The sequence below is a fragment of the Chionomys nivalis genome, chromosome 3 (assembly GCF_950005125.1).
Source record: "Chionomys nivalis chromosome 3, mChiNiv1.1, whole genome shotgun sequence".
Classification (NCBI taxonomy): Eukaryota; Metazoa; Chordata; class Mammalia; order Rodentia; family Cricetidae; genus Chionomys; species Chionomys nivalis.
In genome coordinates, this window is record NC_080088.1 from 62,805,856 (window position 1) to 62,824,148 (window position 18,293).

The 18,293-nt window shown below is 35.8% G+C and overlaps 1 protein-coding gene across 21 annotated transcripts in view; it reads right to left on the reverse strand.

The window, feature by feature from the left end:
• The window catches only part of Dlg1 (discs large MAGUK scaffold protein 1), a 197,447-nt gene that overhangs the window by 61,533 nt on the left and 117,621 nt on the right, over positions 1-18,293 (reverse strand). For all 21 annotated transcript variants that reach the window (XM_057764321.1, XM_057764320.1, XM_057764319.1 and 18 more), the window contains 6 exons: positions 18,009-18,062; positions 10,380-10,430; positions 8,246-8,370; positions 6,412-6,581; positions 4,522-4,658; positions 3,442-3,586 (listed from right to left, as the gene is read on the reverse strand). In XM_057764321.1, coding sequence (XP_057620304.1) covers positions 3,442-3,586; positions 4,522-4,658; positions 6,412-6,581; positions 8,246-8,370; positions 10,380-10,430; positions 18,009-18,062 — 682 coding nt within the window. The remainder of the gene's footprint in view (positions 1-3,441; positions 3,587-4,521; positions 4,659-6,411; positions 6,582-8,245; positions 8,371-10,379; positions 10,431-18,008; positions 18,063-18,293) is intronic.

Sequence of the window (18,293 nt, forward strand, 5' to 3'; positions counted from 1 at the left end):
TGATTTCAGTAGATATTTTGACTAATTTCTTATAGAAATATCTTAGTTGTCTTTCCTGTTAAGCAAAATACTCAAACATTGTTCAATTAATTTGATTAAAATAAAAATTTTATTCAAAAAGTAGTAACAGAGGAAAAGTAAAACAAATTAGGTGAAGAGAGTTGCAATTTCTTGAATTCTTAAGACCTCCTGCAAATCAGTAAGAAATAGACAATACTAACTGAAAAATAATAAGGGCTGGAGAGATGGCTTAGTCAATAAAGCGCTTGCTATGGAAGTCTGAGGACCTGAGTTCAGATCCCGACCACACAAATAGGAAACGTTGCGTGTGGATAGACAGCCAAAGCTTTAGGGGCAGGAAGGACAGGAGAGAGAAGTGAATCCCTGGAGCTCACTGGTCTGCTAGCTTAGATGGATCTCTGAGTTCCAGATGCAGTGAGACCCTCAAAAGACAGGGCAGACAGTGACGGGAGACACTTGACACTGACTCTTAGCCTCATAGGCACACCTACATACATATATGCATGCACACACAGGAGTATGTAGAATTTAATTTAATGGTATAAAAGATATTAGTCAAAGTAAAAATCACATGAAGGTGATTATTAATCATTAATCACCTAGAAAATACTCTGGTTTCTCTTTAGACAATGTAAATTTTTTGCCTTATCACCAGGAAAAATGAGTGAAGATCAGTATGAAAATAATTAATGTATAACTCAAAACATATCCATTATCATCTATAAGTAAAAAAGATTAATGATTTCAAGAGCTGAAGATGCAAAAACCCAGACTATAAAGTGTTTCACATCCTTTGCTAATTTGTCTATGGTCATAATACCCTAAACTCACCAGATCTCATCAAATTTTTTGTAAATTGTTTAGTATTATCAGCTAAAAATTATACATATATATTCATAATGTTAGTCTTAAGAGAAATGTGGTATATATGTTCAAAGGAAATATGTAAACTGGGCATGGTGGCATATACATGTAATCAGAACCAAGGAGACTGAGGCAGTAGAAGTTGAGATAAGCCTTAGTCACACAGCATAATTCTGTCTAAAACAAATAATGATGGTGAGGGAAAAAACAAAATAAAGAAACTAATCAGAAAATCTGCTTTTTGTTCATATAACAGAACACTTCATAGTAGTAAAATAAGAAAACAAATCACCAAACTGATACCATCACACAGATCTTTAAAGTAAGCAAAAGCAGGAAGTTTCAAGAATACAAACAGAAATCTAAGAACAAGGAATAGATCTAAAATATCTACATATAACAAAGTAACAAACACACACAGACACATTGTCTTTTTAAAAACAAGATTTAATGCCATCTCTCCACACTTGACCAAGAGAGCCCCATCTTGCCTAGTACCTTTTCCTATCTATTCTCTCACTGATACTTCTTTCCTCACCTCCCATATTTTACATGTCCTCCTTAATCTCCCAGAAGAGAACTTCCTCACCACTGTACTTTCAAATCTCCAGCTATGTTCTGCGTTTAGGGGACAGGAATGAAGAAGACATTTGGCTGAAACATGTTGGGAAGGAAGGGCCAAAAAAACGGAAATGCGAAGAAGCTAGTATCACCAGCAAAGCATAAAGCCTAAACTTAAAAATCCATTAGGAAAACAGAGCTATAAAGAGGCAAAGAAATGAACTCGAATCACTGAAGCTCAAAGGAGGTAGAACTGATAAGAGAAATGACTGAACTGATGGTTGTGAATGATTTAAAACTGTTGAAGTCGATGAAGGTATCAACAATTACTGAAAAGATCTAAAGTATTAGAAGGACTTATGTACTCAAGCTGAAGTGAAGGGCAGGAGAGAAAGCAAGAAATTAAGACACCAGAAAGTCAGGGTTTATATGAGTTAGTGTAGCTTTCTGTCATCTCTAAGAATGGCAATGTGAATAAATGTTACAAGAAAGATAATTTAAGTGTTCAATGAATAAAGTCCGATCTGTAAGGGAGACTAAAGATGATAATAAAGGGAAGAGGCAGTAAGCTGAAGTGCAAGGTCTGACAAGGGCTTAGACAAAAACTACTTATAAAAAATAGATTCAAATACTTAAAAACCCACAAAATAAATTATTCATGTTTTTAACATACTGAATAAAAATAATTTGTAAGTTATGAAAAATAAATGCTTAAAAAACCCCACAAAATTCATAATTGCAATTGCCTGAAATGGAGAATGGTAATAAAACACAAAGCTGGGCTAGCTACAGTGAACTACAATTTTCTCTTAATGTTCTATTAGTTCATTAACAGTCAGGAAACAAGAGCAAAAAGAAAACAGCTAAATATTCCACTAAACTTACATAATAAATAAGTCATTATTATGTCATTAATATTCTTCAAGATTAGCTCTTCTACTTAAAAAAACATGTCATTATCATAAAAGGATTCACAAAAAATATTTTTCTGTTTAATGTTTTTCAAGGGAGTAACCTGGCTATTTGTAATACAGTTTGAGCAGAATTAGGACATCAATTATCAATTTGTGGAAGAGCTGTCCCAAATGTGCACATAGCTGTCCTAAAGAGGCAGTATTCAAAATGAGATTGATATCTAAATTAACAAGCCATATTGTGCTTTAAGTTGCAAATAAACACATACAAAGTTCTTATGTGAAGTTTATACACAAGATCAAGGACATACAAAAATTACATATAAGCAGTGAGGTGTGCTTTGTCAAAAAGAAGTACGCCATCTCTGTTGATTAGAAAGGCTGAAGAAAATAATTCATTTAATTAAAGTCAGTGTTATTCAAAGCATAGTCAATGAACCAACCAGGTGCATCAGAATTATATTTGCCTGTACACAGAATAAATTACCTGTCTATTTCTGTGCTTAAGCACATAATATGAATCTGCATTCTTTGCAAAATACCTTTAGTAATTGTTATTTACAGAAAAGCTTGAGGATCAAAGTGAAAACTTTTAATTATAAAGATTATGATTTAACAGATTCTTAAACTATCAGATTAAGTGATTAATGATTCTCTTAAAATATGTATGCTCTTAAAAATATTTTATTTTTAATTATATGCATATGTGTTTGTGCACACAAGTGCAGGGGTCTGAGGAGGACAAAAGACGGCACTGGATTCCTGGAGCTAGAAATCCAGGTGGCTGTGGGCCACCTGAAGGGGGTGCTGGGAACCGAAGTTGGAGCCTCTGGAAAAGTAATATGCTCTCTTAATTGCTGAGCCATCTCTTCATCATTTTTTTTCTTTCCTTTTAAGACAGAATCTATAGCACGGATTATTTTTACAATCTTGATCCTTCTATCTCCATCTCCTCAAACATTGGGTTTATATCGTATTTTTATGATGTTTACTCTTTTTTATTACAGTATACTGGTGACATTATAAAAAGCATATTTATGAAAATAAGACAAATTTAGCCAACTTAAGCTAACACACTTACAGTTAGTGATGTCAGGTGGTGCATAGCCGTCATTTATATACATACTTGTTGGTTTTGCCACTTTCAAATAAACAAAATCGGATGTGTTCTTTAAGGCAGTTACTGCTTCTTCATGAGTAACTTCTTCTAAACATACACTGTTCACCTATAAGAAAATAATGAGAAGTATTTGAAAACATTTTCACATGCTTTCTGATTTTTAGCTGAAAACAACTACCCAAATGATATGGGATATGAGAAAGTGACTTAAGGAAAACAAAAGATGTGTGAAAGGAAAATGCCAGTGTTCTACGATATAAGGAAATTGTTTACGTATTTTCACGAAATAGACTTCTGATTCTAGTTCCTTTCACTTAGCCTCAACTTTCTCTCATTCTGAAGATATTTAGAAATATAATATTGGAAGCCCAATTAAATTCTTTTAGGAAGAGACAGAATTAAAATACAAACTAAGAGCAAGTTATTACTATTAAGCCTTGTCCAATTTGTAGAACTATGCACAAATATGACATTTTGTCATTAAATATTGTTTTCTTATTTAATATTAGATGTTCAAGGAAAGAGCTGAAAAGATATGAGGGATTCAATGTGCAGTAGGAAATAAGATGATCTCAAAGTTTTAGACTTGAGCAAAGTTATCTGATATTTATTGAAGAGTCTTGATTTACAGCTTAAACAATGACTTTGACTTTTGGAACTGCACTAACAAAACACAGCATGCACATCTTAATGTTAGGATTCTAGAGGGATAAGAGAGTAATAAAAAACAGTGATAGAGCGATAGAGATATAAAATCAGAAAATAAATTTGCTAAATACAAAGTGCTTAGAGAATGAAGTTGTATTATGCCACTAGATTAAGTAAATTAAAAATGAGGCTCCAAAATTGTATAATTTCAGGGTAACTGTGGCAATAAAGGCTTCATTACAGTTTGAGACAGAATGAAAAGTCCTGTTGCTTTTCAAAATCAACACAGGCTAGAAGTCACTCACTGAGATATTCCTTACATGGTTTCAGTATGGAAATGCCGGCCACAAGAAAACATAAGACATGAGAATTAAGAACACTCCTTATACTCACTGCTAGGAGCTTATCTCCAATCTGAAGCTTGCCATCCTTGTGTGCTGCACCTCCTTCAATTATTTTGGTTACATAGATGCTGTTATCACCAGGAATATGCTGATTTCCAACACCTCCAGCAATGCTGAACCCAAGACCTGGTTGGAATGCACTGTTTAGAGTCTCATCAATAAGAGGAACAAGGACAACAACCAGAGTGATCATTCCATCACACAGAAAATTGTGTATTTAGTTATCTGCTTTTGAAGTCTTAAGTGTAGGGACTGGAGAAGTGGTCAGTGGTGAAGACCATTGGCAGTGCTTACAGAGGATCAGGGTTTGGTTCCCAGCACCCACATGATGGTTTCCAAGCACCTTTAACCCAATGTGTTCTCTGGCCTGTGACCGCCAGGCACTACCATGGTGCATAGACATTTAAGCAAGCAAAACACTCATGCAGATAAGTCTAAACTTTTTTTTAAACCTTAGGTTTTAAATGCAAGCATTGTAATAGTTACAAATATTCCTTTTTCTGTGGATTTCTTTTTTTTTTTTTTTTTTTTTTTTGGTTTTTCGAGACAGGGTTTCTCTGTTGTGGATTTCTTCTTAAAAGTCTTTGTGTACATGGACTTGAGAATCAACAGAAACATAAAATTATGTTTTATTTTTGTTTCTATCATAATTACACAGTTTACTAACACTTTACTATTTTTCACAAGGTTGAAGTAACTGCGAGGAAATACTTTGTTCTTTGTACTAGGTACAACACCAGGCTTTATGAATGTGGCTCCTTTTCCATTTATAACTTTTTTCCACATTGACAACTTTAAATAACAATTTTTGCAGTCCCCAAATCCCATCTTCAAAACCAAATTCTCCACAGTTTTCATTTGTTGGAATCCTACTTCCTCTAGGAGGCCAAGTATTAGAATTACTATTTCTACTTATCCTCAATCCCATCAATGCCTTCAGAATTCAGAAAGCACCTTACTAGTCCTCACTACAGAGGTGACCTTCATGACACACAACATACTGTCTTCCTTTAATATGACTTACACCTGATATTTACTTTGGAGATAATCAAAAGTTAAACAAAAGTAGTACATAGTAAAAGTTTAACAAAATGACACTTAAAATAGATGTAAATGAATCTACTACATTAAATGGAGGGCTGGTGAGATTGATCAATAAGCAAAAGGTGCCTACCACCAAGACTGACAACCTAAGTTGACCTTTGACCTTAAGGAGCCAACAAGGAGGAAGGACAGAATCCCTGCAAACTGCCCTGACTTCCACATGCACACCATGGCAAGCCACTCTTTACCCACTAAATAAATAAATGTAATTAAAAAAATTTAAAGTGAATAGATTCTGTTCCCTACTTTTTAAAGTTATTAAGGGTAGGCTACTAAACAGCAAGAGAGCCTCTCTAAAAAGGTAAGGTGAAGAGCAAAAGAGAAGACGGACGTTACTGTATTCTGGTCTCTCTGATCATGCATTGTTGTGCATATGAGCACACACACAAACACTACATACATACAACATCACAAAGAATTTACTCAGGAGGTGGAGGTACAAACCTTTAATCCCAGTACTTGTGAGTTCAAGGCCAGCCTGGTCTTCTAAGAGCTAGTTCCAGAATAGAATCTAAAGCTACAGAAAAACCCTGTCTCAAAAAACCAAAAATTTATACACACATAACAGTAAAATGTGTGTATAGTACACGGAACGTAACACGGGACCTTCTCAAACGGTGCCACCTTGGTAGGAATGCAGCCACTCTGAAGCCCTACTTGAGACAAACAGCAGTGGGAATACTACGAACCTACAAAAATTTTACAGATGACTAAAATTATAACATATAGTTTAAGTCATATTTCTTAGTAATGTCTTATCTCATTTACAATGTACCTTTAGGACCTTTAATGAGCTTTATCTCCATTATTTTCTCTGATGCTGGCTTCCGCCTTTTCACATACAATCGCACAATAGATCCAGCTTCTTTCAGCGCTTCAACTGCTTTGCTATGGGTTACATCGCGAACATCCGCTTCATTGACTCTCAGGATACAGTCATTTACTCTAAGAAAAACATAATAAGGTACAATGTTTTATTTTACCAATTTTAGTTTCATTTTGACAAAATTTTTATTTATTCCAAAAAGTATAAATGAAGAAGTTATATGTTAAATTTCAATGTATAAATTTCTCAAGAGCCAGCAAAGGGAGGAAAATAAAATTGATAGATTATTTAAAAATATTATTTGAATATTTCTTATGTACAAAGATACTTGATAAAAACAGCAAACACTTGGCAATGACCACATGCTAGGCACTTCCTTAGTGCTCTCATTTTTAAAACTACTTGTATCAGCTATGTGTAATATATTTTTTACCCATTTTAAACATGAATAAAATGAGGCATGATGAATTTTAATACAGAGCTCTCAAGGTGACAGAGCTGTATTTAAAACTTAGGAAAATGGCCAGAAGTAGTGGTGTATGCCTTTAAGTTCAGCACTCAGGAGGCAGAGGTGGGCAGATATCTGAGCTTGAGGCCAGCCTAGTCTACAAAGTGAGTTTCAGGACAGCCACGGCTACACAGAGAAACCTGATTCAAAAAACAAACAACAACAACAATAAAAAAAACCCCAACAACAAACAAAACAAAAAAAGAAAAGAAAAATGAAGCTCAGAGAAACTTAAGATCAGTTAAACTAGTTGAAAATCAAAAGAAGATAGTGTCAAAAGTGAAATTAAGTGACGAAATTTTAATTTTTTCCAAATCTGAGATGTGATATTACTTTTTGAAACTTACGTGAAATTATAGATCATATTATTTACTTCAAAGTTCTCTTACATAAATAACATAATGTGACATGGTAACTAAAAATTTCTTTTTTGGTCCTATTCTCAACATTTTCAACTTAGCTCTGGTCCTGGCTTTGACTGCATGGCACCCCATTAGAAAAAAAATGGTGGTCATTTCAAATTAGCAGAGGAGTACAAAACAGATTTAGGCTATTAACACGGTCCTGACAAGTTTTTATTACCACACCCAACGGAATGACTACTACTTTGGGTGTGTTCCTCTGTTAAACAAGGAACATACAAACTTTCACATAAGCTGGGCAGTGACTTAAAATTAGGAAACAGATGTCACATATGTATGGATGGTCAAACTCCTAATTTTTATGTCTAATTTCTCTAATATACTACCCGCCATATTAGTGAGAAGCCAAATTTAAAATCTGAAGAGCTACATAAAGTACTAGAACCTTAGAAGATGTTGATTTAATAGCTGTGAAGTCCTTACTCCCAACATGCTTCTACCTACCTATAAACATAGACCAACAAAAGAAATGGGGAAAATGCCAGAATTTATGGTTCAAGGAAATAAGTTTTACAAAAGACATTTTCCAAAATAGAACACTATATAAATCCTACATATACACGTTTTTCCTAAACAGAAAAGTTTTGTGACTTTATCTGAAAATATCAAGGACAACTCATAATATCTAGAAAACTGGTTACAGATATTTAGGCAATCAAAATGCATTAATCAAACTATTATAATACCTAAGATAAAACCGAATTCCTAAAAGATGGAACAATACAAAGAATGAAATTTCCTGAGAATTGGTTATTTAATGGGCTTGAGCATCTACCTACATGTAATTATGCTGTTTCTTCTTTGTGTTAGTCCGAGTCTTTTGTAACATCACAACATTAAGTGTAAGACATACCGCAATCTTCCATCCTGGGCAGCTGCTCCTCCTGTGATAATTTTGGTGATGAAAATACTTGAGTCATCTCCAATGTGTGGGTTGTCTGTACCTCCTGCAATGCTGAAACCAAGCCCTGAATTTCCCTAAGGACAGAGGGAAAAATTCCAGAGATCTAAGCATTTAGGCTCTAGCAATTGTACTAAAATAGGAACTATAACACAAAAAGGAATATGCAGAGGTAAGAGAAAGATTCTAAAAAAAACCAGACATGTTCTTCATATAAGGAAAAACTTCTTCAGAGGTGGTATTGCTCAGTAGGTGAGGTTGAAGTAATGTACTGAGCTCTTCAGAGGCCTAGTTTGAAGTTCTTTATTTACAAGTATGTGTAATTTGTCTGTGAATTTCTCTCCACCCATAGAGGTGACACTACAAATTTCTTTTAAAATGCACCTCATTCACGTCTGATAGGGCAAATCTCTTCCAAGAAACAAAGCATCTGATCGCTTCACTTCATTAATTAACTAGTTAAGTAATTAATGTATTTGAGAAAGGGCTTCCTATGTAGCCAAGACTAACATCAAACATGATGCAATCCTTGCCTTGGCCTCCTGAGCCTGGGATTCAGGTGCCATGATGTCTGGTTACCTCTGAGCAGGGCACACATCATTTTACCTTTTAAAAAAAGGGGTGAAGGTGATACTTTCCTTTTGACCACTTTGCCAGCTGTTTATTTAAAAACCAACAAACTGGTGCTGATAAATACTAGCAACCATTACTCTCTGAGATGTTTAATCAATGTACCCAAATGCCACAGCATTTTTTAGTGATGAAGCCCAATCTGAGAACTTAATGCTGGCGAACTTTTATGATGACAAGTAGACTCTGTCAACTGCCACCTCACTTTCCTGTTTATTTGACTAACATGAACACTGAACTTGAGTAATATTTGTACATAAAAGTGGTTCCACTGCCAATGAAAGTCTATAGAGAAAAACTATTTCTTTGACCTAAGAAAAGGTACTTAGAAATGTTTATTTTCTCAAGAATCTTCTGCATGTAGTTTTCTAGCAACTCAAATAAGTGGATATATCTGACTTATTACTTAACTATTCATATCTAATAACTCAGACATCCAATTTCCTACTACTTGTCCTAAAATACCAATTTAATTCAATTTTTTCAGTTTAAATTTCTTAAAGAATTAGTGGGATGTCGTCAGCACTATATTAATGTTGAGCTTCCTTGAGTGTTACTGAGACACCTGCCTAACTTATGTAGGTGGCTTGAAATTAAGTAGTAGACAATGAAGATCTACTACATATGCAAAGACCTTTCAATTTTACTCATTTTCTAGGGCATCCATTTGGGCTTCAAACATAACAAAATACAATTATCTACGATTTTAGTTTTTAAAATGCAGACATTCTGTTACTCTGGAGAGTTACTTGTGTAGAATATTTAACTCCTTGGAAGTGCTTGCCACACAAGGGTAGCCTTTCCAAAATACAGCATAAACTGATCAAGCATGCACACACTCTCATCCTCACATACACGAATGATGTATGTAGGTAGGAATGTATATTTGAGACAAAGTCTCATGTAGGTCAAGCTGCTTTGAATTTGCTATGCAGTAAGGTTGATTCTGAACTACTGCCACCACTTGCTAAGGGCTGGGAATACAACCATGCCATTGCCCAAATAGCAAGCTTAGAAACAACTAAAAAGAAAACTCTAACCAACTATCATAGTCTACAGCACCCAAAGGAGATAAATAAATGCAGGGTAGTTTCCTGGAAGGGGGGGCATGCAAACTAAGGAATAATAAGTGTAGACTTCAGTTAATAATAATGTACACACATAAACTGGCCCATTAGTAGAAATAAATATACTGTAACAAAGGCAGATGTTTATAAGAGAAAGTGAAGTGCAAAGTAACTAAAATTCTCTGTATTACCCTTATGCTTTATTTGTAAATCTACAAAAATGTAAAGGATATTAAAGAAAACAAACATTCTGAAAATACTATGGCTAGTTTTACTATCTGTAATCTTAAAAAAAGAAAATAATTTTCTGGTTTTGAAAGACATTTCTCCCTTGTATTCTATGATTGAACTTAAAAGTTCAAACGAAAGATTAAGATAATAGGTTTTACCCTTTCAAGTGTGATTTCCTCATATTCATAATCTGCATCAGTACCATTAACCTATAGAGGAAAAAAAGTAGCTTAAAAATTCAGAATGAAAAATTCAAAATGTCAAGATAATTCTACATGATTTAGTAATGAAAAACTGTTAAGCATGATAGTGATTAAAAAAAATATAGTCCCATTTTAGTAACTTTAGGAAAGATTTACAAGGAATGGAGGAGTGTCAATATGACTATGTATAGTATTATTATCATGACTTGCAAATATAGTAGAGGTGCATTTAGCTTTTACTATTTTTGAATGCTGATTTTCTTCTTCTTTGAGGGGGGTTGGTTTTGTTTTGAGACAGGGTTTCTCCTGTCTGTCCTGGAATTCAATCTATAGACCAAGCTGGCCTTGAACTCAGAGATCTAATCTGCTTCTGCCTCTGGAGTGCTGGGATTAAATGTGTGTGCCACCACCACCTGGTTTGAAGGCCAATTTTTTAAAAATATTTATTTATTTATTATGTATACAATATTCTGTCTGTGTGTATGCCTGCAGGCCAGAAGAGGGCACCAGACCCCATTACGGATGGTTGTCAGCCACCATGTGGTTGCTGGGAATTGAACTCAGGACCTTTGGAAGAGCAGGCAATGCTCTTAACCTCTGAGCCATCTCTCCAGCCCCTTGAAGGCCAATTTTTAAAGATTTATTTTTTGAGTATGAATGTCTTGCCTGCACATATATCTATGCACCACATGCATGCAATTATTCATGGTGGCCAGGAGTTTGGATCACAGGGTTGTGAGCTGCCATGTGGGTGCTGGGAAATCTCAAATTAATGATTTTTTTTCCTAACATTTAGCCCTTAAGAATTTGTTTTGATTCATAAGAAACCTGGCTCTAGAAAAATTCTCAGGAATCCACAAGAATGACCCCAGCTAAGACACTAAGTAGTAGAGGAGAGGGTGCCTTGCCCTGTAGTCTGACTGATGATTATCTTGAATATCACCATAGAACCTTCGTCTACCAACAGATGGAAACGGAGGCAGAGAGCATCGGAGCACTGGATTGAGCTCCCAAAGTCCAGATGAAGAGTAAAAGGAATAAGAATATAAGCAAAGAGGTCAGAAGTGTTCATCCACTGAAACAGTTTACCTAAGCTAATGGGAGCTCACCAACTCCAGCTGGACTAGGAAGGAACAAGCATAGGACCAGAACTAGTTCTTCTGAATGTGGCTGACAATTGTATGTCTGGGGCAGACTGAGGGGGCCACTGGCAGTGGCACTGGGATTTATCTCTACTGCATGTACTGGCTTTTTGGGATCCTATTCTCTTTGAATGAATACCTTGCTCAGCCTAGATGTAGTAGGGAGGGCCTTGGACCTTCCACAAAGCAAAGTGCCTTACCCTCTCTTAGGATTGTAGGGGGGTGGGATGGAGGGGTTGGGAGGAGGGGAGGGAGTGGGAATTTGGATTGGTATTTTTCTTTTTAAATCTAAAAAAAGAATTTGTGTTGAGATAAAATAGTAACAGAAAAGATGAGAATAATTTCAACAAAAATTTTTAATGGAACTATAGAAATCTGCATTTTATTGTCCTTAATTCTGCCCTATATTAATCATTTTACTATTTTTATCTTAAAATTTTACATTTTAGGTTTGTGTATGCGTGGCTATCATGGAGGTCAGAGGACAACTTGTGAGGAGTCAGTGATCTCAGCCCTGGGAATCAAACTCAGATCTCTGAAGTTTGGAGGCAAGGATCTTTACCCATAAGCCATCTCAGTAGCATAATTTTTTCTTGTTAAAGACACAGCATGGATGAATAGAAAGACAGTCAAGTGAAGTTGTGTCAATTTGTACTTAAAACAGAGTTCAATACATCATATTTAAAAACAGAGAGCTTATTTCCAAATAAGAATAAAGATGTTTGGCCTCAGCATTTATATTAAATATAGTAGTGAAGATTCAAATCAGGGAAATAAGTCAAGAAATAAGAGCATCTGGACTGGCAAAGAACAAGCAAAACTGTATCTGCGGATAACAGGATCTAGATTACAGAAAATCCAAAGAAATCTACACAAAATATTGGCAACTAATAATGGGTTCAGCAAAGCTATTGGATAAAACATCACCATTTAAAATTTATAGTGTTTTTTATTTACTACCAATAAGAAGTATACAACTTATAAACTAAAAAACGACAAAATTTCACTGAAAGGTACTAAAAGAAACTTACATATTGTTTCTAAGTAACTGATATTTTTAAAAAATATTCAATAAGGAAAGAACAATCTTCAACAAATGATGGAGGAAGGTCATTGGTTAAAAAAATAAAGAAACTGCTTGGCCCTCATAGGTTAGAACATAGGTGGGTGGAGTAAACGGAACAGAATGCTGGGAGGAAGAGGAAGTAAGCTCAGACTCGATAGCTCCTCTCAGAGACAGACTTCATACAGCTCATCGCCAGGGCAGACACGATGAAGCTCCAACCCAGGGTGGACGTAGGCTAGAATCTTCCCGGTAAGCGCATCTTGGGGTGCTACAAACATTATTAGAAATGGGCTAGTCCAGGTGCGAGAGTTAGCCGAGAAGAGGCTAGATATAATGGGCCAAGCAGTGTTTAAAAGAATACAGTTTGTGTGTTGTTATTTCAGGGCATAAGCTAGCCAGGCGACCAGGAGCTAGGGTGGCAGGAACACAGCCCGCAGCTCCCCACAACAAACAAATCATGACAAGCAAACTCTATATTCACATGAAAAGAATGAAGGTATAGCCTTATCTACACCCTATGAAAATAAAACCAAAATGTATTAATATCTAAATTTAGGAGCTAAAACTACAAAAATAGCTACTATCTAAAATAGTGATATATTATTTGTGTTTTAATAAATAAAGTCTGCCTGAAAGTCAGTGCAAAGCAGCCACACTAGTCAGTCATATAGGCCAGGCAGTGGTGGTGGCACACACCTTTAATCCCAGCAGCCACACTAGTTAGCCATAAAGGCCGGATGGGTAGAGGAGACAGGATTACCATTCTTTAGTCTGAGGAAGAGGTAAGAGCCAGTGGCTGGCTGCTTTGCTTTCCTGATCTTCAGGTTGAACCCCAATATCTGTTTCTGGGTTTTTAATATTCTTAGTACGTTTGGCACCTGACGTTTGGGGTATGAATTCATGAAAAAGGTGTTGTACTGTGGCTTTACAGCCACCAGCACAGGCTCAAACTACATGCAGCCGGAGTCACCACTCTACTGGCTAGGTTTTTTTCTCTCCTGGCAGCCTCTCCCTGAACCCCTTTCTCGGGCTGCTGCAAAACTACATAACTGCCTTGAAAAGCAGTCAGGCTTTTACTGTTCTATGCAGTAGCAATAAATCTCACATCTTCATCTACACTGTAGGTAGACTTGGAAAGACAAGTGGGAATTCTTAAAGGGAGGATTCAGTTAAGAGAGTTTTTCCCCAAACTAAAAAACGGGGGGAAAAAAAACATTACAAAGGAGGGATTTTGGTCTCTGTATGATTATATACTAGACAGTTTGAAAACTGGAAAAAATTAAAAGAGAGGATAACTAATTTAGATGGGATTTAGGTAATGTCAACTGTAAACATTATCAGCACTATAATTTTTGTTTTATCACTAAGGAAGTTCTTTAATCTGAGTGCTAAGATATATGCCTTAGAAAAACCTAATAAAACAGATCACAGAGACATTCAAATCCAGACAGAAGAATTTAATGGAGAACCAATTTCAACGTTGCATTTTAAGAATAGAGAAGAATAGCCTAAGGTTTTCAAACAACCAACCTTAAAATGGTAAGAGTAAGACCTGTGTGCTAGGCTGGGCGGTGGTGGCGCACGCCTTTAATCCCAGCACTTGGGAGGCAGAGGCAGGCGGATTTCTGTGAGTTCGAGACCAGCCTGGTCTCCAAGAGCTAGTTCCAGGACAGGCTCCAAAACCACAGAGAAACCCTGTCTCGAAAAACCAAAAAAAAAACCAAAAAAAAAAAAAAAAAACAACCTGTGTGCTAATGCTAAATTTAAGGAGATTCAAGGAAGCAATAGACTCATATGGCATGCATTCACCTTTTGTGAAGTAAATGTTAAACTTGTAGTCAGTCTGTAACAGAATTATTCCTAATGACTGTATAGAGTTGGTTAAAGCTGTTTTAGAGCCTGGTCCACAATTACAATGGAGTAGCTGGTTCAGAGAAGAGGCTAAGATAATGGAACAATAGAGTAAAGATAGAGGTATGGAAATTTCCCAAGATCAAAATCTTAGAGAAGAAAATAATGCTACTATAGAAAGGCAATCTCTATATGATGTCACATACTGACTTTATGCCAAGCAGCTGCTTTGAATGCATAGAATAGCCCTGAAGAAGTAGGAAAGAAGCTGGAATCATTTACTAAAGTCACACAGGGCCCAAAAGAAACTTCACACATTTCTTACAAAGACTGACATCAGCAGTAAATAGAATAATACCCAATTCAGAAGCTAGACAAATAATAATTGAACCTCTGGCTTTTGAAAATGCCAATTCTTTATGTAAAAAGATAATTAGGCTGTTAAAGACAAGGTCAGAACCTTTGGAGGAATGGATTCAAGATATCAATTAATACTGAATCTCATGACCATGATGCATGCATGCATGGATAGGAGAGGCGATTTCCAGAGGTTTGAGGAAAAATCAAAATGTCAAATGTTATCATTTTGGTAAATAAGGTCACCTTAAAAGGGATTGGACACAGGGCATTCCTAAAAACAATGTTTTTTTCTAAGAATAATCCATTTAGAATGCCCCCTCCCCTTTTAGATTGTGCAGATGATGTGGCTAAGGCAGACATTGGACTGATGAATGTAGGTCAAAGAGGAATATTCAAGGTAATCCTCTGCTGTCAGGAAACTGAGTTTCCAAATCTGGTTCAGTCATTTCCTGTCATTGTAAAGGACACACCTTTCCAGAGTATATAAAGAACCTAATGCCTATTGTAAGAAACCATACTGCTCTTTTTAACAGAACAGCTATAGAAAAGAGAACAAAAACTCAGGAGAAACCATAAAGCAAGTATTTTGGCAAACTTCTATAAATGACCTAAGACCAGAATTGAAAATATGAATAAATGATGTTGTCACTGAAGGTCTGATAGATATAGGTGTGGATATGGCAATAATTTCATCAGAATCTTGGTGTCCAAACTGGCCTCTTCAGGATGTAAATGCTTGTTTTTAGGGATTGGAACTCCATGTCAGGTAAAGCAGAACGCGAGATGGGTTGAATGTATAGGACCAGAAAAACAGAGAGGAATAAAATCTTATGTGGCTAACATAGCAATGAATTTGTGGGGATGTGATTTCTAACAGCAAAGAAATATTTATATTAACATCCCCCCAATCTTAGAAACAAACCATAAATTAATGTATGTTTCTGGGAAAAATATTACAATGTTTTATAAAGAAGAGTCACTGACCATTCAGGTTATACAAGAATAGGGCACAACAGTTGCTTTTTCAAAGGACCAACAATCCTACCTTTAAAACGGTTGACAGACAAACCTGTACGGGTTAAAGCAATGACTTTTAACAGTAGAGAAACTGAAGGTTTTAGAACAGCTGGTACAGGAGCAGCTAGATGGTTAGCATATTGAAGAATCAACCAGCCCTTGGAATCTCCTTTGTTGTTAAAAAGAAATCTAGAAAATGGAGAATGGTAATAGATCTAAGAGCTGTTAATAAGATGATTCAGCCAATGGGCCCTCTACACTCTAGAATTCCTTTGCCTTCTCTATTACCTAAAGGATGGCCTCTTATAGTTATTGATTTAAAAGATTGTTTCTTCCCTATACCTTTACAAAAAAAGGACAGAGAAAATCTTGCCTTTACAGTGCCTACTTGTAATAATTCTCAGCCTGCTAAGAGATATTAATGGAAGATTCTCCTACAGCATTTATTTCCTCTATGATACTGTAACTTTTTGTTAGATTTTATAAGTCTACTTGCTAATAGAGTTTAAAATAAAAATAATCACTGATTATATGCTTAAAAAACACACTTCAAGAAAAATAACTAGAGAAAGTATGCCAAGTATTCATATCAACAAAAGCACAAATTTCTGGGCTAGAGAGATGATTCAGTAGGTAGACACTTGCTGCCAAGGCTGACGGCCCATGTTCAACTGCCTGGACCCTTATAGTAGAAGGGATAAAATGACTCTTCCAATTCTGCAGTCTTCTATTTTCCATGTATGCATACATCCATCCCACCCCTGCCTCCCTACCAAAGATATAAATAATAGAAACAGTCTCTAGAGTACAAAGTTCAAGTATTCACTATCACCGTGAGAGATAACACTGAAGAAAGGAAGACTTTTAAAAAGTGATGAACAGCTCTTTTGGGTTGGCCATCAAGTCTTTTTCAAAACCTCCAAATATACCATACTAATATTTATACAAATACAGAGAGAACAGTCTGAAAATTAACTATGGATTTTTAAAAAATGGGTAAAAGGATTTCTTAAGTCTATAAAAATGGCACACTATTAAAAACAAGCCCAACTGAAAGATTAATACTACTTCTATTTAATGCATAGGTACCAAATAAGCTATTTCCCTCCAAAGCCATTTTTCTTTCAAATGAAAAGTATTAAATTATACTATTTCTCTGGCTATTTAAGAAAGTAAGTTTAGAGAAAAAAACTAATCAATTTAAAATTAGAGTTAAAACTAATTATATATATATAATCCAGCTTATTAAAAAACGATCATGTAATTAAAATTCTAAAATTACTGTGACAAGCATTACTTATAATACAATATATATACTACAATAACTACACAAAACTATTGTGAGTTGGGCTAGAGAGATGGCTCAGCAGTTAACATCACTGGCTGTCTGTTGGGTGGTGGTGGTGCACGCCTTTATTCCCAGCACTTAGGAGGCAGAGGCAGGCAGATCTCTGTGAGTTTGAGGCCAGCTGGGTATATAGAGCTAGTTCTGGAACAGGACAGGTAGAGCTGTTACACAGAGAAACCCTGTCTCAGCCCACTCCCCTCCAATGATCACTGACTACCCTTCCAGAAGACCTTAGCTTCATTTCCCATGGAGGCAACTATTTGTAATTCCAGCCCCACGGGGATCTGGCACCCTCTGGCCTCCACAGGCACTGCACACATAGGGTGCAGAGCTATGCATCCAGTCAAATACTCATACACATGAAACTGAAATAAACATAAGCCATCCTCTAAATTATTCAGTATATAAAAACATTTAGTCAAAGTTATTAATAAACTCAAAATTAAAACACAAATTTATAATTTTACCATTTCTGCTTTGTGTAAACCTAAAACAAGGTAGTATTGTTTCATTTACTATAGTAACTCAACCAAAACAAGATAGTATGGCTTTATTTACTACCAATTATAGATATTCTGTATACAGTATTTTTTTTTTCAGATGGGCTCTCATGTAGCCCAGGCTAGCCTTACACTCACTATGCAACTCAGGCTGTCCTTGCACTCCTACTTATCCAAAGGCCAGAACTACAAGTGTGTACCATCATCATCAGGTTTGCAGCAGCAGAAAGTATTGAGTACATCAACTTCAACAACAAAAAAGGCAAAATTAGTTAAATGTGGTGATGGGATAGAACTTACGTAAGTTGGTGTCTCCAAGCTGTCTGTGTTGACCAGCACTGGAGGAGGGTTTGCCTGTAAAGAAAGAGTTATAAGGTGTTAGTGTAACAAAGAAACCAACAAGTTACATTACCATGCTCCAAATACTAACAGCTTAACAAAGACTGACTGCTAATTGGTTTGTTTTTTAAGGCAGGATATTGTTCTTTAGTCAAGTTTCAGCTTGAACTTGTGATACTTCTGATGTAATCTCACAGGGACTGGATTTCACTGGCTTGCTATTTCTAAAGTTACTTTTTTAGTTGA